This window comes from Zootermopsis nevadensis, unplaced genomic scaffold (genome assembly GCF_977971745.1).
Source record: "Zootermopsis nevadensis isolate Lab colony 2312 unplaced genomic scaffold, Znev_1.0 Znev_ptg000025l, whole genome shotgun sequence".
Lineage (NCBI taxonomy): Eukaryota > Metazoa > Arthropoda > Insecta > Blattodea > Termopsidae > Zootermopsis > Zootermopsis nevadensis.
In genome coordinates, this window is record NW_028259157.1 from 4,471,261 (window position 1) to 4,495,434 (window position 24,174).

General features: G+C 38.7%; 2 protein-coding genes across 8 annotated transcripts in view; one reads left to right on the forward strand and one right to left on the reverse strand.

The window, feature by feature from the left end:
- The window catches only part of RhoGAPp190 (Rho GTPase-activating protein 190), a 63,002-nt gene extending 42,593 nt beyond the window's left edge, over positions 1–20,409 (reverse strand). Inside the window, exons 1-2 of one of the 2 annotated variants that reach the window (XM_087356104.1) lie at positions 20,330–20,409; positions 6,590–6,768 (exon numbers count right to left, since the gene is read on the reverse strand). The gene's annotated coding sequence lies outside the window, so the exon portion shown is untranslated. The remainder of the gene's footprint in view (positions 1–6,589; positions 6,769–20,329) is intronic. The other variant, XM_087356105.1, reaches the window with a different exon arrangement.
- Positions 1–24,073, forward strand: part of LOC110828234 (beta-1,3-galactosyltransferase 5) — a 32,831-nt gene extending 8,758 nt beyond the window's left edge. For 2 of the 6 annotated variants that reach the window (XM_022060769.2, XM_022060768.2), the window contains 3 exons: positions 14,260–14,406; positions 14,835–14,952; positions 22,827–24,073. In XM_022060769.2, coding sequence (XP_021916461.1) covers positions 14,344–14,406; positions 14,835–14,952; positions 22,827–23,944 — 1,299 coding nt within the window. In that variant the 5' untranslated portion in view covers positions 14,260–14,343 and the 3' untranslated portion in view covers positions 23,945–24,073. Of the gene's footprint in view, positions 1–14,259; positions 14,407–14,436; positions 14,456–14,834; positions 14,953–22,826 lie in introns of those variants that run through there. The other 4 variants (XM_022060771.2, XM_022060772.2, XM_087356126.1 and 1 more) reach the window with 3 other exon arrangements.
- The last annotated feature ends 101 nt before the right edge of the window (positions 24,074–24,174 follow it).

Consider the following 24,174-nt stretch of genomic DNA (forward strand, 5'->3'; position numbering starts at 1 on the left):
TGATTGACAGAAAGTAAGAAAGTAAGAGTAAACATTTCGTTTTCGCCATGTCCATTACGTAATGCAGGAAGTAGACAGGATATTCCTAATTTTCTGTAATCCCAATACATTCTGTTTATCCAAAACACAGCAGAGTTGCGCACAAAGGCACACCTGTCTCGGGTTCCAGACTAAACAAAACCAGAACAATAATTTACCTGGCAGGTGAACTTGTCACAGCCAGCAGCTGCCTGTAAACGTTTGTTACAATAAAGTTGCTCACTAGCGTATCTAGAATTTTACTTAAGGGAGGGGGGAGTTATTTTTTTTAATCAGCAGTATTCAACACAAAGCAGCTTTGAAACTTGCATTTGATTGATTCTCATGCTATTTAACGAAGTTATTTCAATTTCCGTTGTTATATAGCGTACAAAGAATGAGTAGACAAGCATTTTGGATCTGGATTCGTGTCATAAAACATCAGACAATAAATAGGTTCAAAAAATCCAACAATCCGGGTTGTATTACATCATCTGAATCGAAGGGTTTGGATGCACCCTGTCGGGGATTATTTGAAAGTACTATCCCAGCATTCACTTCGGATGACTGGAGAAAGCTACGAAAACCATTGATCTGGATAACCGATAAACCGATCGGGATTTGAACCGTGTACAACCAGAATACACACATAAAGCGTTACGGTAACACCAGGACGTTCATAAACAACTCTCCGGATTTGGCAACATATAACAGTATGATTTTGAAGATTTCTGTCTTCTGGGTTGTTGCGCCGTGTAGTCTGGTAGATGTTTACCAACGTTTTAGAGGTCATACTGCCTCCGTCATCATATTCATCGCCCTGATGATGGAAGCAGTGAGCACCTCTCAAACTTCGGTAAGCTTTTACCAGACTACACGACCCAACATCCCAGAAGACGGTCATTGATTTTAATTAAAGTTTTTTGTGTGAATCATGTAACATATGGTTCCTCTAGAAAGTGTCGGAGAAAATTTTGTCGTAAATTTCTCGTGATCACAGTTCCGATGGATGGATGAACTCTAAACCATTTAGAAGTTTCAGGTGTGATAAATGGACACCATTCGAAAATTGGATTTATATTTCGGGTTTGTGAGTGTATAAAATAGTGATCGTTCCTCAAAAGGGATGTAGATTTTTATAGGATGAAAATTCTTACTCCGTTCTACGTACTGGCAACTTGTATAAGAAAGTAAAATTAATTGAAAGGTGTGTTTTCTACAAAGCTTATAAATGGACGCGTAGGAGAGAGGTGTGTGACCTCCATTCCAACGATCTAGCAGCAAATGTGAATGCATTACACGGGGCCTACATCTGCCCGCACACAACGTGAATAACACATAGCTTCTCCGGTTCGCGCTCATCGGACATGATGATTCTGAATTTGCAATGGCGGAAGAGGATACTAGGACCACTAGAAGAGAGGGTTCTAAGTCCTGAGCTATTCCAAAATGAGGTAACAGTAGGCTTATTCTTATTAAGCGTTTATGTGTATCATTGTAAGAAAACGCATGACCTCTTGTGCGCAGATGTTGACAATGCGTTGTGCTCGTAAGTTGGACACGGCTGTGTGCGCGGAGCTGAAGGCCGTCTCCAAACTTACAGCAGTTTACCTTGAGAAGTGGAAAATTAAAACGGAGTTATTTTCCACGTTTTAGGATAGGTTAACCGTCAACTATTTCAAGGAATCTCACAAATGTCTTGGATGTGAAAGGATTTGCGAATCCATACAATGAATTGACCGGAGGAAATTACATTACGAAGAATTCGCCATCCATCCGTCGTCGGCCATTCTTTTTTCAAAAGAAAAGTTATTTATAATTGCACTCATCTTATACTCATGACATACAATAATTTTATTCACCGTCTTTACACAAGCTTATAGATTGTTAAAATCACATAAAATTATAACATTTCAACATTTGATATTGTTACATTTTAAAATGACGACATGTTTCGATGTTCATTCCATCATCGTCAGGTCTATCAATCAAGATTAAAAACTGTTGCATCTGCTGCTCTGCGTATACTGATTTTGTTCTATCCGTTAGATTTTATTTGTTTAACCTCCAGGCTTCTTCCATTTAATTTTGAGGGCTGCGCCTGGATGCCTTAAATCTGCAAAATCAATTTTCATATCGTGATCCTGGCTACTGACATAGGAAATGGAATAATTTTAAAGAATTACTTAATATATCGTAATACAAGCAAAAGAAAAGTAATCACAAAATATTTAAAGTATTATAACATACCGGGTTGTGTGTGAGGTGCGTGTCCGATATTACGGAACGGTAGATTTTGCAGATTTAAGGCATCCAGGCGCAGCCCTCAAAATTAAATGGAAGAAGCCTGGAGGTTAAACAAATAAAATCTAACGGATAGAACAAAATCAGTATACGCAGAGCAGCAGATGCAACAGTTTTTAATCTTGATTGATAGACCTGACGATGATGGAATGAACATCGAAACATGTCGTCATTTTAAAATGTAACAATATCAAATGTTGAAATGTTATAATTTTATGTGATTTTAACAATCTATAAGCTTGTGTAAAGACGGTGAATAAAATTATTGTATTGAAGAACACAAGCATGACGCAATTAAGATATAACTCATGACATAGTTGGGCTCGGTCTAAAAACCCTTCACATTTCGAACCCTACAAGCGAGAAGTGTCACTGTTGCTGAAAAATAACCCGTCATCTTACAGCGTTTCGTACAAAATGGAATTGTACACAAATTTTAAAATATATCCTTTAAAATTCAACACGGAAAAGCTTAAATCCTTAGTTGGTATGTTGTGTTCGACTCTTCTCGTGTGCTCGTGTTTTCTACAAGAGGAGTGACGGCATTTCGTCCAGACTCGGGTAGTGGAGCGCGACAATAGTTGCCCCCCTTCCCAAAAAAAGAAAAACGTCCACTGGGCATACAAACCAAATTGTGAGATTTCAGGTTCTCACATCGGCGAGTACGAAGATGACTGTCTCTAAGAAGTTTCACCGTGTTGTCTGGTAGTTTACCGACGTTCACTGCTTGCTGCCTCCATCATCAGGGCAGCAAACATCTCTGAAAAGTCGGTAAATTTCTACAAGTCTATACGGCTCAACATCTCCTAAGTCAGTCATCTTGAAACCAAATTATGTTTCAGGCCACTGGTAAGCTCGTTTGTATTCTGTTCTAAGAATAGGCGGGCTATATCGCGGTAAATTTTCCAAGCAAGTGCGTCAGCCTTTTACTGGAAGGCGCATGTAAGTGTTCAAGTGAGCATATCGGCATGCAAATTTGAAGCCATTTTTCCGTTTGTTTCCTCTAGCAAGCAATTTAATGTCGAGTTAAATGTTGACAGTATTCAGTGAAAAGAATTAAGAATCAACATGTTATTCAAGTCATTAAGCGGAATTACCAAAGCAAAGAGAGGAAGATGCAAGAAGCAACGACCTAGGAAGCCTTTAGGTCATACACATAAAAAAAATCTCAAAAGATTTAAGCCCGAAAGGCGAATAAACTCTGCAATTATTTTTTAACACAGTATGTTATGAACTAGAAGGACTTTTTACGAAATACAAAAGGTAAAGTTCATACTAAGTTTGTATCCTTTCCTTGTCGTCAGATAAAATTATTGGATGTGTTGAATGTGAATTGCGACGTAACAGAACAACTACCGAAGATGTCTCTTTTGTGCGTTGTTACGCCGTGTAGGTCTGGTAAAGTTTACCGATGTTTCATATTTGCTTGAGGTCTACATCATCAGGGCGCCCGGATGATGGAACCAGCAAGTACTTGTGAATCATCTACCAGACTACACGCTGTGACCAGCTAGTGACCACATATTCTGCATTTATCAGATTTTGGAGAAAGAACTACAGTACGAGGTGCGATCGGAAAGTTTCTAGACTGCGCCTATAAAAACCCGTACACTTATCTCAGGTATTAAATTCATCCATCACCCTGGAAGTAGTTCCCCTGGGAGTGAACACAACGATCGCAGCGCCGCTGCAAAGCCTGGAAGCATCCCTGGAAATCTTTCTTTGTCAGCCTGTCAAGCACCATCTGCGATTCTGCCTGAATCTCTTCTATCGCCTCAAATCTCCTTCCATTTAGCTGAATTTTCATCTTTGGGAAGAGGAAGAAGTCACACGGCGAATTAGGAGGGTGCGGGATGACGGCCATGGTGTTTGAGGCCAAAACCTGCTGAACTTTGAGGGCGGTGTGCGCTGGCGCGTTGTCATGATGCGTCGCATGTGGAGTTCTTCCTTTAGAATCAGCTGACAGGTCCCATAGCCTATCCCAACAATGTCGCACAAGTCGTTGATGGTACGACATCGATCTTCGTGAATGGCCTGCCGAATCTTCGTAACATTTTCGGGCGTTGTGCTCGAAGATGGTCGTCCAGAACGCTCGTCATCATCATCGGTTCACACGATATTGACACAGTCTTGAAACTTTCCGATCGCACCTCGTACAGTGGGGAAATGCCCCTGTCTGCTGTCTGTGCGTGTTGCCGGAAATAACCCCGAAATCCGTCAAACTGCTTCGTCCTAGGCAAAACTATAAGTAGTAATTATTACTAAAGCATAACCTAAGTAACGTAATCTAGACTGACAGCGACTACTGTTGCTTTAGTAATGTTTAGGTCTTAACAAACACCAGTCGCTCTTATGTTGTTACTTTAAGTTTCAGTAATAATTCAAGTCTTTCACAGGATAAACTGGTTTAGACGGATTTCGGGAATTTTCGGTAATACTTCCAGAAAGCCAGTGACTCGGGAGAGATGAATTGTACCACGTTCTCATTTAGTTGGTAGCCCGTGAAACTGATTAGGTTAATTTAAATGTCATGACATTTTATTTGGACATATCTGTCTGTGATATAACATTTAATACTGATCTAATGGGTCTTTAAATGTTTTACATCCATCTGATACCGAGGTTAAGACTGTTCGGAGCTTCACTTCTACCACGCATACCTCTGCATCCTGTTCGAATGGTGATTTTTTCTCGATCTTCGTTTTATATCCCGTAGTGGTTAGTTACGAAGCACTAAAAAAAACTTTATTTTACCTTATCTTACCCGAGGACGGAGTTTTATGCATCATTTTAAACCACAGAAGATAAAATCCAAATAAATCGCCATAACAATGAAAATATACCACTGTCGTCAAAATGTAGAACGACAATCAAAATGTGTTTGAATGAATGTGACGCTCGTAACTTACACATTAAATATACATTTGTGTCTGATTCTTTTTCTAATCAGACTGGTCCGGAAGGATGACGTGTATTATCGTCATTGCTGCCTAGCTTTGCTTTAGAACAGTGGTGTTCAACCTCGGGTACGCGTACCCCTGGGGGAACGCGAAGACATCTTAGGGGGTACGTGAAATTTAAAAATATATATAGTATTTTATGATAAACACTGAATAATCATTAATGTAATTTATTTAATTGATTTTAGATGTAGATTATATACTATGTATGACTTGAATTATACACCAACAACTTTGGGGGTACAAAGTTGAAGAGAATTATATCTGGGGGTACGCGAACAAAAAAAAGGTTGAATACCACTGCTTTAGAGCACGCATTTAGGACGATCCAAGAAAATCAGAAAGGACCGTGTATGAATCGGACACATCTGGTGTTGATTTATTGAATTAAAACATAACCATATAGAAAAAAATTTTCTTAGACGCTAGTTCAAATGTTTGTCTGGAAGCAAACACAGAGAAAACAGTATGTTTGTGTTTTGTCAACAGAATACTCCCCGTCTCATAAAAACGTAAATATTAAGGTAAAGGTAACCATACTTTACCTGTTGTTCAGTATGAATATAAAACTTTGTGTCTGTCCTTTAATGAAAGGCACAAACTCAGATATTTGAGACGAGGGTGCGTACGAGAAAGTTTCGATCTAAGAAGAATGAAGTGCTAGGAGACTCGAGAAAACTGAATATTGAGAAGCTCTTCACCGATTATTAGGATGATCAACTCAAGGGGGATATGATTGGCGGGGTACGTGGCACGGATGGGAAAGGTTACGAATGTCTACAAAGGATCTGTCGGAAAATCCTCAAGGGAAAAGATCACTTGGGATGCCCGGGCACAGAAAAGAGGGTAATGGATAGAAAATAACAATGTATGCCGTAAGATAATGTGAAAGAGTAGGATTCAGTCCAGTTAAAGTTTCATGCATGCTTTTATAATGTCAGAATACGAAGGCATGATTGACTTGTTTTAGATCCATATATACGCGTTAGGAAGGCCATTGATTTATAAAATTTAGTATGTGCTTCCTTTAAAAATGAGTTTAAGTTATGGTTAAAGTCTTGGAACTATGTTTTCGATATCTTTATCAATAAACAAGACATACAACAGGCAAGGAAACTGAACTCGCTCATTTGCTCTGTTATTTTAACGTCAATTGCAATTTTATTTTCTAGGCGACATTTTTAGCCATTAAGTTGTGACTACTTTTTCTTGGTGGTACTAAAATTATGATACTAGAATTTTATTTGATTCAGATTTCTTTTCACATATCTAAATACAATTAGCAACTGTCAGCTGTTCATCCTTACCTGTTATTAAACGTGGATCCAAAGTTCCGGTGACGCATATAGAAATACACTGCGTAATAGACGACTTCTTAACTGGTATGCAAATGTTCTGTGCGAATTGGGTAAAACCACAACGGACTCCAGTCACTGTAGTTGACCGTGGAAATAGAAATTCCACGGTAATGATAAGCTGCATTGCTCTGTGGGGAAACAAGGAATTTGTTTTTTTTATATATGTAATGATGTTTTATTAATCAAATAATTCTACAGCATCGAATGGCAGGATTGAGAAAATCGTGTAATTTAACTGGCATGGCCTGTTAAATATCTTACTCAAGCAAACTCTTGCAGAACCTGATGAGAACCACGAAACCGTTAGTCATCAGTAGCAGGTCCACGGACTGAGATACAAATACTCTTGTAGCAGGCTTGATTAGCATTTTAACAACTCCATAATCTAACTAACTAACTAGATGGCTTACGGAACCCGAAGGTTCATCACCGAATTAACAAAAGCCCTCCACCGGACCCTGTCATGGGCCAACAAAATCCAGTCTCCTTCAACTCCTATCTCCCATAGATCCCGTCTGAGATTATCCTCTCATCTACGTCTAGGTCTCCCCAGCGGTCTCTTCCCTTCAGGTTTCCCAACCAGTACCCGGGGCACACCTCTTGTCCTATCTATGCGCGCTACATGCCCGCCCATCTTTCTTCTCGACTTAATCACCCTAACAATACTGGGGTAGGAATACAAATTTTAAGCTCATCATTATGCAGTTTTCACCATGCCCCATCGTCTTCTCTCCTGGGCCCAAATATCCTCCTCAATACCCTGTTCTCAAACAGCTGCAATCTGTGTTCCTTCCTCAGAGTGAGAGACCATGTTTCACACCCATACAAAACAACAGGCAGAATTATTGTTTTGTATGTTTTATCTTCAGGTCTTAGAAATCAAAATATTCTGAACTGAGGAGTAGCGAGCATTTCCGGAATTTAGTCTCCTCCTTATTTCCTCATGCTATTATCAATTGCACAAATTCAGCGGCGTCGAATATGATGTATGTGATGGAGAGGAAATTGCAGTGGCTCAGTTTGGCTTACTAATTCGACATTCGCGTTTAGAGAGATTAACCACGGAAAACCACAGTCGGAGTTCGCAGCCATTACTCGAAGTATAGGCGTATTTGCCACAGTTAACTGGAGGTAGTGGTTAAAACGCCTGGTTTGTATTCGAGACATTTCGTGTTTCCATCTTCGTTAATTTCGGGCAAATTTCTTCCACATACTTTCCAAATCCCCACACATAACTAATCATTTTATGATGAGACTGTTTGCAAAGCATTCCTTTAAAAAATGTAAAAAAGACAAGAAACGAGTAGCAATACACTAACAAACAAATGTGGTCAGATCCGTACAGAGATTGAATGCCAAACTCGCGGCTCGCGATCCGCATGAGGCCCTCTACGTTTTTTCCGACCCGATTTGCGTGGACCCTACGGATTTTTATATTTAATTTAAATTAATGTCTTATGTTTTATTAAATGAAGTGGAAATGTGTTTCAATTAAACTCATATTTGCGCGTGCTTGTGGGATAATAGATACCACCTCTCCCCTCAAGCGGCTACATGACGTATAGTGGGACAGCTTTACTTTACTTTTATGGGACAATAGAGGAGCGAAAAATAGATTTCCTAAGTTTAGGCTTGGAATTAGTGAAAGTGTTGGCCACCGGAACAGAAGCCCCATTTCGAAGCGGCCATTAGTAAACAAGAGTTCGACATGTCCGGGGCAGAGTATCCTGAGAAATCTTGTGGATTGCGTTTCACAGTTACGACATTGCGATATGTCAGTGGAGTTATAATTGCAGGAAGTGGACAGTGACGGAATAAATCTGTGCAAGACCGAGCTCTGTTCAACCAGACGGGAATTCAAATTAGCAGCTGCAATGGACGAGGCTAGTAGTGTAGTGTAAATTAAGGAGTGCAAAGTCGCGTAATCATTCAGTACTCATACAAATACTTATGAGCTGACGGACAATGCAAATGGTTTGGAACTAAATATAACGTATTTGATGATGATTTATTTGGAGAAAAAATATCGCCTGGAAGACATTGGCCTTGTAAGAAAATTGGTCTAAACATAAACGCTGACATCACAGGACGAAGTGATAATAAAAAAATAGTTAAAATTCGTCATAAATGTGTCTTCAAACATTTGCAAATGGCGGTAACAAATCAAAGCCACATACACTAAAGATTTAAGGAACAGACTAAATTCGAAGAATGCGTTCCGTTCAGAAACGCTTGCCGTCCTGTGTTCTATCTAAAAATGTAAAAATTAACACTTACGAAAAATGTAATTGTATTTGTTTTATACGTGTATAAAGCTTCGACATTGAGTTAGGCGTCCTCTTTGATGGCCTTGCACTTCTTAAAAGACACAGGATATGACCGTGTGGATTGGATTAAGCTGGCACGTGACAGGGGCTTGTGGCGAGCCCGCATGAATACTGTAGTGCACCTTCACGTTCCATAAATAGCAAGTAATTCTCGTGCAGCTGAGAGAATATTAACTTTTCTAGAACTCTGATCATATTTATCCCCGGAAAGATAACTCATGGTACACACTGGATGGGAGACTGAGAATATCCCAGGGTCGTTGTGGACGTGTTGAAGAGAAAGGTTCCATCATCCGTATTAGAAATCGAACCCCAGCCATCGAATTGGCAAGTCCTTACTTTAGTGACTGAGCTGATCAATTGCTTCATATCTCTCTCTCTCTCTCTCTCTCTCACACACACACACACACATTATAATGCTAGACATATGGCAATAAAATTCGAAAGTGTAACACTGCTAGCGTCCCGTCACTGAGCACCATCTTGATATATTCCAAAAATCAGACCCTCCGTAGCGCTGAATGTCATATGATGTTTGCTGAACGAGATAGTTGTCAATCAGGCTCTGCTATCAGGACTGTTCCCCTCCGATTGCGCGTGCATTCGGTTTCAAAGTTGCATTGTTCAGATATGTGGTATATGGCTTACACGAAGAAACCTATGTATGGTAAATGACAATCTAACCGGAATACATACATGGCAATACAGACCTATATTTGGTGTTCTGTGTGAAGGGCTTATAATTCGTACGTGATTCTTATTGACAAAGTCTTTCTTACCCAATACCAATAACATATGAGTATATACACACATATACACCTATCTTTCTTCTTTTTTATATACTATAAAATTTGTGATTTGTCGTCGTCAAAAAATTTGTCGTCAAGAAATGACGTCATCAAATAACGCTTCACAACGACGAGATCACCAACTACAAATCGCACGATCACTGCTCCACAAGCAGCGTATCGCATTTTTGAAAATGAAGATTTGACTGACAGTTGGCCTCCGAACTGCGACGTAAAGAACGTGAAGAAAAGTGAAAGAAGACCAAGACCAACAAGGTAAACTGATACTAACAATACTACTCATTCAAGTCATACTACTCATTCAAGTCATACTACTCATTCGATATATTACGATTACGAAAACTGACTTTATGATCGATTTTAAGACGAAGATTTGCAAGGGTGGAGCTGGACGTAGAAAGTTGACTGACCAAGAACAGTTGGCCTCTGAACAGCGACGTAAAGAACTAAAACATCAGAACTATTTAACAAGTAAAGAAAAGCGAAGGAAGACTTACATTGATAAACCAGAACATATTAACAACACACGTAGAAAAACTTATTCAACAAGAAAGAGCTCCGAAAGGAGCGTTTTGCTCTAGTATAGTATGATTGGTTGCACGATATTATTAGTATTACAACAGGTAACAACTTCAGGTGGTTCTCGCAACGTCGCAGTCTTATAACTTTTTTGCAAAATAAACTGTCACTTCGCTAAGAGCTTAAATCTCATCTAGCTGACAAAACTTGGCTTGCTCGAGCTGGATAATGATGCATTTCATCTGATCGCTTCTGCTTCTCTGAAGTAAGAATAAACCACGAAAGTAAGACTTAATTCTTCGTTTTTCAAAGATTAGCAGGTCTAACACAATCAACATGGACGCTTTGTCCCTCGTTATCCATGTCATGCAACCACTCCATTCTTCCTGTTATTCCATCCTGCATAGAAATTCATCCAAAAAGGGGAAGTGAAGCGTCATCTGTAATCTAAGATCTCCATAAAATTATACGCTACACTAATTACACACAAATGTGCTTGTAACAATGATTGTCTTTACGAGTTCTTTGTTATCAAATTGTATACTGAACAGTACGAAAATTCTTTGCCGGTAGCATTTTATTACTTAATTAAACATTATTCCCAGCATCGTTTCTTTCTTTTGACGTAAATACGTCTATACGGAAGGGTCATTCGGCAAAAAAGTGAAAGGAAAACGTGGAACGAAAATGTGTAAGATCAGTATCAACAAATCGACAACAATGGTTACCTATGGAACGTCGTGTTTACTCGGCATTGTTGTTACCTAACGTGTAAGATCCATATCAACAATGTGTAAATATGGACCGACAACATAGGTCAGCTTGCGTGCATTGTTATGTTACCTAGGAAACGTCATCTGTTTACTCGGCATTGTTGTGTTACATTACTGCCGTCAACGATCCGCTTTCGTTATTGCGGAAAGAGCTGAGCTGTGAATCGCTTGTAGAAGAAGTGCGTCGTAGACTAGATAATTTTGACATTACATTTCATTACATTCAGCTACCTTCCTTGCATTGTATTTATTGCTTAAATATAATTTAAATACAGAGACGTATTTACGTCAGATTCTCCGGAGCCGTGGTTCCACTGTCAATTTTTTTTCTACCACAATATATGAGACAAAATTAGAAGCTTCATATAAATTAGGACATTCCTCGTGTTGTACTTTAATTGCATTAAATGAAGAATCTCAATGACAACAAAATGTAAATAGAGACCTCTTATCACTAACAAGTGGAAAGAAGCAGGCTCAATCATGTCGCTGACTGATAATTAATACTACTAATAACACGTCAGCTAGTTAAACTTGTTCGCACGTTCCAATGGAAAGAGGTGAACTTACACGTAGCTGAGCAAACATTCATTTCTTATAACTGTTGAGCAAATGCTTCTCAGAATGAATGGTTACAAATGAATCGAAAACTTCCTTTCAGTTTAATTAAAACTATACTGTGCTTTATTAAGACAAATCACTGCAGTTAACTCATCTGAATTTTATTACGGTAACATTATCAATTAAGGTTACATTATTTCATTACAGTGAGAGATCAAATTTCAAAAGCACACAAAACAGGCAAAATTACAATTCTCTACATCTGAGCCAAGTTTTCATACAGGACTACAGGGTACTGAAATTAATTTCGTTTTTTTTTTTGGGGGGGGAGGGGGCTAGATCTTCCTATTCCATTACGAGTGCCAGTGGCTTAAATACGAGGTGCGATCGGAAAGTTTCCAGTCTGCGCGTATAAAAACCCGTACACTTATCTCAGGTATTAAATTCATCCATCACCCTCGAAGTAGTTCCCCTGGGAGTGAACACAACGATCCCAGCGCCGCTGCCAAGCCTGGAAGCATCCCTGGAAATCTTTCTTTGTCAGCCTGTCAAGCACCATCTGCGATTCTGCCTGAATCTCTTCTATCGTCTCAAATCTCCTTCCCTTTAGCTGAATTTTCATCTTTGGGAAGAGGAAGAAGTCACACGGAGCTAAGGAGGGTGCGGGATGACGGCCATGGTGTTTGAGGCCAAAAACTGCCGAACTTTGAGGGCGGTGTGCGCTGGCGCGTTGTCATGATGCAGCAGCCAGTTGTGGTTGCGCCACTTTGACGGCCGCTTCCGTCCTTTAGAATCAGCTGACAGGTCCCATAGCCTATCCCAACAATGTCGCACAAGTCGTTGATGGTACAACGTCGATCTTCGTGAATGGCCTGCCGAATCTTCGTAACATTTTCGGGCGTTGTGCTCGAAGATGGTCGTCCAGAACGCTCGTCATCATCGACAGAGGTTCGGCCATTTTTAAAACGTGAATGCCACACAAAAGTATGTGCACGACCCATTGCGGACTCCCCAAATGCTTGCTTTAGCATTTCATAGGTTTCCGTAGCCGTTTTGGCGAGTCTTTGGCAAGAGATTCAGGCAGAATCGCAGATGGTGCTTGACAGGCTTACAAAGAAAGATTTCCAGGGATGCTTCCAGGCTTGGCAGCGGCGCTGGGATCGTTGTGTTCACTTCCAGGGGAACTACTTCGAGGGTGATGGATGAATTTAATACCTGAGATAAGTGTACGGGTTTTTATACGCGCAGTCTTGAAACTTTCCGATCGCACCTCGTAAACAGCTTAATTGATAGGTTTGTTAATTATTGCATATATTTACTTTTAAATGATTTGTGAAACGTCTTCTTGACTTAGACTACGTCACACGTCTATTACATGTTCGGTGTGTGTTTCTATGTCAGTACGTCTGAGTGACGAGGTTAACCTGCAGTTGATTAGTATTTTGAAGGTTTTATTTATACAGAGGTGACTTTCAAGAGCTCAGATCGCGCTATACATTCTCTTACATCTGCATAATGTTCCATTATATCAGCATCACCATTTTAAATTATTGTGATGTGCCAGACTAGGCGTTTAAAAACTTAACCACTCTAACAGGTCATAGAAAGTTGCGGTCAGGTGGGATCTACTTCGTATTCTGGAGGCCTGGGTTTCAATTTCAGATCCGAAGGTCGACTGTCTGACCGAGTTTCCCCAGTCCTTCGAGGAAAATGCATTGATGGCACATCAATTTTTCACGGCATTTCCTTTCCATGCACATCCTTTCCAATTCATTATTCACAGCCTCCCTACCATTGGACACTGTGCAGACTGACTTATGAAGATGAAAAACTGTAGTTAAATAATTTAAGAGGAAGGAAACCGAGAGGAAGACGGCCTCTAAGGAGATGGAAACTTTTCGTGTTGAAAATGTGCAGTTACAAATAATGCAAAAAAATCTGAATTCACGAACGTAAATGCTCAATTCTTTTACAGATTTTCCACTTTGCATATTCCTTCCAGGCGCTCCTTTTTGCCTCTTGTACAAGTATTTAGACTTCTAAATGCCGTTTCATAAATCATTTCCTTCCTGGAAGGAACGAAATGCAGTGCATCTGCACTGTGCGAAACAGGCTACAAATAAAAAATTACAGTGTTTAAAAAACGTAATTTTTAAATTGGCATAAAGTATCCTCCAGAACTTATTATTTCTAAGAACCAAAATTTCAGAATTTCTATAGTAAATTAGTCATCCTCTTCACAGTAGATAATAATACTAGTTGATTAGTGGTCAGAGATTTTAAAGTCAATTTCAGAAATTTCTAATGTAGTGCGAGATGAAAACGTAATTGTAGAATACTGCAGAGGAAAATGTCGTGGCCTGTTTCAAGATACTATCCCTTCTTTGATTATATAACTTTGACAATATGAAATGAAGGAAGTCTTTCGTTGCTCTAGGTGTAACGAAAGCCAAACTGGAACACACCTATCACAAAAATATTTATTGTAATTATTATAAATCCCTATTATTTTACTATTTAGTTCCAGTAGTACATTCTGACGCAGATTTGGTTATGAGATATTTAATCTTTAAGACATGTAATAGAATTCCTGATAAGGGGCATCTGTTAACCGTAAGACGTAATTACAGGACATCAAAGGGGATAAAAACAGCGGAATTCAAGATTACAGTTCGAGTGTCCCGACAGTGTAAGACAGTGCATGATTTTATAAAATGATCACCGGTTATTTTAAGAAGACGTCAATGCAGAGCGCTGGAACTTTTACAAAGGATGACGTGAGTCAACTGAGTAGATGTGCGGATTTATTTTGCGTTTGTAAGAGAAGTGAGAGCCATTTATTTATTATCCATAGATTTTGAACTATATAAATTACACGTTACCATGAAAATAAATATGCTAACCGAAGAGAGTTCTTTAACCATTTAAATCCCAGTGGTAGCAGCTTCTTTAACAACCAGTAACTGTATATTGCATTTGTATGTTTCGTATAATTCTCAGTGTAAACAGGGATCATTTCCTTAAACAGCATTAACAAGCTGATCATTGTAATGGTAAAGTCTTGTGTTCTCTTTGAGGTACGGACTTAGTTCTTACATATTATGTAGACTGACTTCGACTTCAAGAGGTTAATTAAGAACTAGCATCAAAGGGGTTCATACAGAATAATCATATATATCGATACAACATCTTCCTTATTTTTCAGCCCATGGCGTACCAGGTGCGCGTGTTCCGTCCTCTGGCGTGTGCAGCTTTGTTGGTGTGTTTAGTGGTATACTCTTTATTCTACGCCTCGTCGACAATGTTCCAGTCCACGGCGCCAGGTAACACATTCGTACTACATAAAAAGAATTGTTATTCTTCTGGATCGTAACGCCGTGAGGGCTTGCAGTATATATCAGAGGAGAAACGTACTGCTTCTACATTTAGGGCTGACATTTTCAAAATCCTGAAAACATTTATCATTCCCCCGTACGTGCTACATGCCCCGCACATCTTTCTCGATCAGACACTGCAATAATATTTGGGCGAAACAAATATTGAAGATCCTCCTCAGATTTTTCTCTATTCTCTTGTTATTACCTATTTCGTAGTATTTTCCGTCCTACTATTTCTAATGTCCAAAAAAGTCTTTCAATAGAATGGGATCTAATATCACACCAAGACTCTGTGCAGTGACCAACGACACCTACAAGTGGATCGGGTGGGTTTGAAACCAGCTCCTTCTGAAGCATGTCGTGCATTCTTTTCCCAGAAACCAATAGCCTATAGATCTCAACCTGGACCTTCCAACAAACACTTCCGCAAAGCGACGGAGTCTAGAGCTGCGTCTCTTATCGTAACAAGCTTTTATTAAAGGACATCCGGTTCTGATGACATGAAGAGATTTTCCATGTTATACAGCAGCGCTAGTTTCGTCTGGCCAGACTTGCCACGTGTTTCCTTCTAACAGTCCTACATTTAGGAATGTTGAAAATGAGGCCCCAACCTACTGCAGTGATTCTCGGGAGTTGGCTGTCTTCTGAGTTGTGTCGTGTAGTCTGGTAGACGTTTTAAAGGTGATTTTTATATTAATTATCAGGATGATGTATCTTTCTTTGGAACAGAATCGTCTTAGCAAAACCCAACGCGTTTCATCAGTACCTGCTGGCAAATGCGGGACTAGTGTCCTAAAATACGATTCGACTGCTTTCATATCCCTTTCAGATTTTAATTCAAATTTATCCTCTCATTCTCTAAGTAACTAACTCTACGGTAGAAGATTTTCTTAAGCAGATGGTAGTTATTCAGCTGGTAAAGAAATCCCTGCTTTTACTGAACACGAAGGTTAAACACAGTGGTCACAAAGCCCGTTATTAGGACCTATTTGTGCAATATACATCTTAGTATTATCCGCCAGCATTGGTTTAAGCTGAATAACTATCGATCTTTCAAGAATTACCTTTTACGTGGAGTTCATTAATTTAGCCTCAAATAAGCTGAGATAATGAATGATGAATCAAAAGGGATATGGACTGAAATTACCGCGGTTTATTTAAATGTACTATCCTGTCATTCTGTCGAAGAGATTTTACTGAAAATGCAATGCGGATAGTCTACCCACCAGATTAAATTTATTTAAATATCTTCCTTAGAAGAAACCAGGCATCACGAGTCTTGGTAACGAGTAATGATGTAAACGTAAGATTTACGCTTAACATACTTATTAAAACCACACGTGGTTACTGAACAAGAAACCAATATACGAATATCATTAACCTATAAAATCCGATATGAAGTGTCATAATGAAGCACAAGAGCTGCACGAAACATTATTCTCTTAACCGACTGCATATCCCATGCATAGTAAACGCATTTTGTTTGTTATTTTTCCCCCGACTTGATTCTAACACGTTGCAAGATGCACGTCATAGATATGTCTAACTTTATGCGATTACTATAATAAATAATTGCTTCCTATTATAAGATTAATCGATTTACACTTCAGTTCTGACTTAAGTATAATTTATATAATGTTCAAATAATCGCGTGCAGAAGTGTCAGCTGCATGTCATAAACACAAGCGGAAAGAGTTCATTAAAATTCCCAGTCTTATTCTTTATCGTTATTCAATGCATCACACGTCACTGATTAGTGGATGACTAACATAATAAGGCACAATCAAACAATGGAGCCGAAAGAATAACTGAGCGGACGGCTGAGTCCATCCCATCCATGTGAAATGCCTGGGAGGATGCAGGTATATCGATGCAGGACGAATCTACGTGTTCCACGTCCGTTATAATTATAAGGCAAAAAAGATACACTGTCCATAGTGCAAGCATTATTTCCCAGCAGCAGTATATCTTATGAACTGTCTCAGTTCCTGTGTCGGTAATGTTTTTGGCTTACGTAGTATATGCGTTTTCGTTCCATCCCCCAAGGTAGTGACGTAGACGAAACGAAAGGGCCGATATAGGGGACTGGACAAGAACTGTCAATGAACGTCTTCGGCTATTAACATTTCCAGTTAATTTCGCTTTTACATTAAAATGTCTGTCCTGTTTGTGCGCGTGGCTTAGGCTATGCCTCTTAGATCAGAGTTTATCAACCTATGGCACGCGAGCCAATGTTGATTGGTACGCGAACTAAATAAGAAAATCAAAAGGTAATATTAACAGAAATAAATTTTCCCTGGACGCATTTGGTTAGTGGTATATTTAACGTGTTAAATTAGAATTAGTGGTACGCCAGCGAAAAAGAGTGAGAACCCCTGCTCTAGATGAAGATGACTGGTAAAGGGGGCCTACAGCGTAACGCGAGATCCAGACAACCATGTGGGCTGGGTATACCTCACGATCAGTGAAGATGGGGTTGGTCAGTGAAGGGGACATTAGCCTGCAGCTAAATGCAGCATCCGGTAGGCCTCTACAATAGAGCACCAATATTTTATGACACTTTTACTTCAGTTACCATACCGAAGAAGGGCTTCTAAATATATGCAGGCCATTGAAGTCTTTGTACATGGTAGTTTATTCCAATATGAGATGTACGTACAGTTTGGATCCTTACATAACACCATGGAAATACACACACTCTGGGTTTGATGACCTAAACCAGGAATTCTGATTAAAATATGGCTCCTAGTTATCCGACAGATTTAATCCTGAAAAGCAGAGTTATAACTATATGTATACCATCTGCTTTCACAAGTATCACAGCATTTTGTATGTATGGGTTTCGTATGATTCTCGTCGTAAACAGTTAGTATTACTTTCCACAGCGTTAACCAGTTAATTTTTGTAATGGTAAATCGTGGTATTTTCGAGATACGAACTTACCATTACTAGCTTTAAAAATTTAAATTATGATACGATAACGCTTAAGCCTACGTAGTCGTAATGAAATAAGTCGTTGAGCAACATATGTACCAAAAGGCTTATACAGATCAGAAACCGTGGCACACAACTAACTTTCTAACTGGTGGCAGTGCAGTAGATTCAAGTATTTCAGCTACAAGTATGTGAGTGGTAATTTCTGTAACGTTGGCCAAGGGATATATCGTTCACAAAATTAAAGACCTGTTGCTATGAACGTAGGCAGTAAAATCCCACAATAAAGGAATTTACTGTTAGTTATTCTTGTAGATACATGAATGAGTATATGCTAGTTGGTTAATCGTACATATGTTTCATGAGTGTTACCAGCGAAAACGCCAACTTGTCAATTATTAACATGGGTACTGATTTGTTTTAAGCAACATTTCACACGCATAGAATGCAAATTCCATTTGCTTATAAAACATTATTTGTTTACCATTCATACTTTCGCAAGTGAATTTCAGAGGCAGAAATGTCTAATGTAAACTCGTCTTCATATCTGTAACAAATCGTAATGTGAACACATCTGTCGTATTTAATTACGAATTTTGCGAATTGTCTCTTAATATTTCCGCCTATAGGGGTAAAGCGTTCATGTTAACCGTGTTAGCACGGCTGACACTGAAAAACGAAAAATAAAAAGTACTGTATTTCTTTCGCGGTTCAGTGGTACTCCATACAATGGAACACAGCAGAATCGATCAGATAAAATGCATCCAGGCTTTGTTAGCCAGATACTTGAGGCTTACGCTCGCCGCGAGTGTTTTACCGAGCAAAATTATAATCCACCTCAGTCAAGACCTCTGGACCTAGAATCGAACCCCAGAGCTTCTCAATACGAAGCAATGGTGCTAACCATATGGCGATCTTTTACATTATATATATGATGTTAAGGACATAATGTTACCGGATGTCTGTTAAATAACCCATCCCTCTGTCTTCTAAGAACAATGGTTTTCTTCTTTGTCTCCGTTAGGATTATTAGGATTCATGATATCCTTATCCATTTGATCTCACTCCTGACTTCCTCCCAACATTTTATTCTTTGAGTCTTACTCTGGTAAGAATTTATCTGCTTTTTAATGTTGACTGCACGTGTTAAAGTGCAGTCAACATTTTAACGTGGACTCGAGAAGTATTTGCAGGAGAGAGATTTATAACGGTTGGGTGGTAATCGAATAGCAATCACAGTACAGATTTAAACACGCTGTTACGTCTTACATGAGTGGCTTAACCATTCTGTATTTGTAACTCCTCTTGCATATGTTCCTTTCAATATAGATGAAGGGCCTTCAGTGTTTCTTGAAGTGCCCCATTTGAATTTACGCATCCATTATTACTTCTGTCAATAGGTCCGGGGCACACGTATAAACACGGTAAATTTACAAGCCCATTTCTGTTGAACACGTTTGCCTTAGCTGTCTCACTGGAATTTCCACGTTACAACACGAGGAAAACTCCCCGAGTCGCAGTAATTACTTCCGATAATTTCCCACAGATAAATAACAAACAAATGTTAACATTTTCTAGAAATGCAGTCAAGACGCTATTAGAGGTTAAGGCAACAACACACTTCCCATCACGAAACAGAATAAATAGTGCAGTAACTTTGCTATGTAGGCCTGTGTAAAAACACGAACCCAAGTGTATTTTCAGTCCACTCATCAATCACAAAGAAATAAGTGTAAGATATTATTAGTTCTTAATGCAGAATTTCAGCTAAAATCAATTCTAATTCTCTGGAAGTTGACAAACTCCAATGTTATTCTTGTCATCATTATTTGTAATTAACATGAAAAATGTTTCAAGCATAATTTTTATACAGGCCTATGTTTAAGCAATGTCACAACAGTATAGTTCAGACACAGTAAGTTATCGTCATGATACGGAAATTCGTAAACAATTTTATTGATATTCTAAACCTTTTAAGAAAAACGAGCTTAACAAAAGTCTAATGTTTCCTGCAGTATCCTGCACTAAATGGCTCTGTAAATTCGCGTGGTTGCCTTTTCGATATTGATGCTGCTAACAAAGTGAATCTATTCATCGTGTCCAAGCTCATGCTACTAAGACATGCGAAAATGTCAACATTATTTCTTGGCATTTAATTGGGTTCTTCATTGATTAGAATACAATACTTTCCGAATGCGAAGAAGCTGTAGTTACCACCTAACTGCATAGTTCGCAGACAGAAACTAAAAAGTAACTAGTATTATGGGATATTAGAATTTTTTCCTGAAAAGTTTACTAAATGACATTTACAGGACCTTAAACAAAATGCAGCCATTGTGGTTTCACTGAAACATCTACAAACTATATACCGTTATTCGATTTTGCTTACCGAGACAATCCTTAATACGATAATCTGAAGGTTGAAGCACATCACAAAATTCAACACGTCTTCCTTCCTGAACAGACGCTTCGTTAATCATTCTTCAGACAGCTCATATCGATATATATCGTCAATGGGCATCGATAGTTTTGTTTTCGATAAAGTAAATAAGGTCAATATTACGAGATAATTCTGTAAGCGCGTTCATAATAGCAGTTCGAATCTCTGCATATAAAAAAATCATCCGTAGGTGCGGATTAGTGGTCCTTGAAATCGATTCATTGTTCAATTTTTGATGATAAAATATCCATGCAGACTGAACGTATTATTTTGCATTCTGCATACATATATACCAATTGAAATTGTGGGTTTGTATGTATGTTCACTTCCAGCTCGAGAACGGATAAACCGATTTGCACCAAACGTGACATGCTTATTCTTTGAGACCAGGAAGACAATACAGAAAGGCCGGAAGAGCGTCCTGAGTTCGAGAGGGCGGTTCCTGTAACTCAAAAAATAAGCACGATAGCAGAACGGCACCAAGACCAAAGATGTCTTTTCCGAAGAGAAGATTACAGAAAAAGAGTAAAATAGAAAACTGTTCTAGGTCCGATTCCCGGTAAAGATGGTTTCTGTAATTTGGAAATTAGCATGACAGAAGAACGGTGCTAGGACCAAAGTTGTTTGATTCGAGGAAACAAAGGTCACGCCCTCGAGAAACTTTCCTTGATTCGATTCCCGTTAAAGATGTCGCGTTTAGATATGACGATGATAGTAATAATAATAATTTTCTGTGATATTCAGCATATGTATCTAATGATCAGACATATGGAGAGCTTTCGGGCAATAAATATTGATACAAAATATATTAATTTCTCGAATTTCCCCGCTGTAACACTGCCGGTACTCTGCTAGTATTTGCATGTTTAATGTCAACGGACGACTTTTAATTTTTATTATGCCACACTTAACTTAGAAGTCGTATCCTGATTTATTAGTATCAAGTCCCTCCCCTGGCAAGGGAACTGCACTGACATGATAATGATTGTGTGGTAACACAAACTGCAGTGACCACATTTAAGAGAGCAAGGCAGGAAGATGTTGGGGAAGCTCATCCAAGATATGTATATTTTGCAGACTGTTACAAATCTATATTTAATATTTCAAATAACATAATTTCAGAAAGTTTCGTCATCAGTATAGGCTCATAGTTAGGGTCTCTTCTTACTCAAAATGTTCTAACAGTATATTGAATTAGGATTTTAAAATTTATGGTCATAAAATCTTCAGTTATTTTTCATGTAGACTGTTTAAAAAGAGGGAAGTCTGTCTTTATGCTTATGCACCATGCCATACCATCAAGTGGTCAGATTCTCATGCAGCCAGAAGGTTCATTACTACATTCAATATACCATGTACGAAGAGACAGTGAGTCCAGATGACCACCCCTTGTCAGCTGTCCATGGCTGGTTATTCAGTAGATTTGTGGCTAACCTTCTCCTTCACACGCAACCAGAGGATGTCCCATGCAGTGGTGGCAAAACCCTTAATTTCAAATGTAATCTTCAAACATTTCTAGCTGCCTTTTTCTCTTAAGGCAGCAATGATAAATGTTTAATGTATGTAGTTGATACAGGTAGTGTGAAAGTATACTATTTTTCTTCTTTTTTTATTTACTGAAATATCAAACGTAATTGTTGTCACTCTGTCTAAAAACTTCAACAAAATTTACATTAGGAGAATACGTATATGGGAATAATAATAATAAATTCTGTCAGTCGCGGGAAAAAAGTTTTCAAAATTATTTACAGATTCCTGACTATAGGTGATGCACAGAAAATATAACTAAAAGCAATGGCTTGTGTGTTCAGATTACAAACTGAACTAGACTTTCTTTTTGTGCACAAGCCTATTTCAAAATTGTGGCCCTATGATAGACAGAAACAAAACTTAACATTTTCAAGCAGAACAAATCTCCACGTAAGATGGATAACAGAATTCAGTCAGTGGCACGTACCTTTCAATTTCCTACAGCACAAAATCTATCCATTTTTGTCACAAGACCAATTTAATAATGTGGATTTTTTTAATGCATGAATGAATATGTAGTTTTGCTAGCAAAATCTGCTCATTTTGTAATGTGTAGTGACACGGTCCCTGTTTCTAGATCTACTGTTCAAATTTCAATAAATGTATCCTGTTTACAGAAGCAAGAATCAACATAAATTCATCAAAAAGTGGACTAAAACTAAAACTGTAATGAAATAAATCTATCAATCTTTATTTTAATCCAGTATTTAAAAATAATATGGGAAGAAAATTAACAGAATGCTTTTCTTACGAAAAGGAACATTTCTCTGCAAAAGGACTAAGTCTACGAGTCAATGACTGTTAACAGGGAATCCATTCCAAAGCAGACAACTTTGTATGCTAATATTAGTATTCTACAATTTTGTGATATTTATACAAAAAAATTTAAATTCAATTGCATACAATTTGTTTGCAGCTCCGGCACGTACATTCATGACGTTACATTTGGCAACATCTTCTGAAAGTGTACCTGCTGCAGGGAATGAGACAATTTCTTCAGCACCAACACAAGGTGCAAACACCACAGCATATGTACCTGGTGTAGCTGCTGTCTCTGTGGCTTCTGAGGCTCCCTCAAACAACACGACCACTCACCAAGTAGTTCACCAAGTAGTCCACCAAGTAATTCAGAAAATCTCATCCAAGGAGCAGGTTCCAAGCATCGCGGCTTCCAATAACAGCAACGCCACCTCATCAGATCGAGCAGAACAAGGGATCTTGACCAAATACTTATATGAGTCTGGTTATGATATCTCAAATGTTGAACTTTGCCCAGATCTGGGCAAAAACATGCAACTACTAGTAGCCATTACATCTGCTCCCAGTCACAAAGATGCTCGTATGGCCATCAGACAGACGTGGGGTCACTACAGGCAGCGCAGTGATCTCAACATAGCATTCCTTCTTGGTTCTAGCAAGGATTCACAGCTTGTTCAGGAGCTGAGGGATGAAAACAGACTTTATGGTGATCTGATAAGTGGCCATTTCCTCGATTCCTACAACAACCTAACCCTTAAAACAGTGTCCTTACTGGAATGGGTCGACAATTACTGCAATCACATTAACTTCATTCTTAAGACAGACGATGACATGTTCATAAACATACCTAAACTGCTGAGTTTCATAGAGAAACATGCCAAGGATAAGCGAACCATTTTTGGACGCCTTGCGAAAAGGTGGAAGCCTATCCGAAACAAGAAATCCAAGTATTATATTTCACCCAACCAATATCAACCAGCCACTTTCCCTGACTTCACCACAGGCCCAGCATATCTCATGACTGGTGATGTGATTCACGATTTATACACCGCTGCCTTAGGTAAGACATACCTCAAGCTGGAAGATGTTTTCATAACAGGAATAGTGGCTCAGGATGTGAAAATTAAACGGACACATGTAAATGAGTTCCTAAACAAACGTGTAGCTATGAATGCCTGCAATATTCAAAAGGGAATAAGTATACACATGGTGAAGTTTCATGAACAGTTTGATCTGTGGAAAAAACTGCTTGATGGAAAGACAAAATGCAAGTAATATCAAATTGCATCTGAACTACAAAGACAATTTTTATACATATTTATTGGTTTCTAAATTTAGAAATACCTTAGTATGAACTGAATAGAACTTATCCATTCAGTAGACATTAAATATTTTCAGTATTCATGTCTTCTGTGTTTCTGGGCTGTGAGAGATTTCATGTCACAAAACATAAATATGCTCAGTGACTGGCCTTACCAAAATCCAAACCTTTATCCTGTGTCATA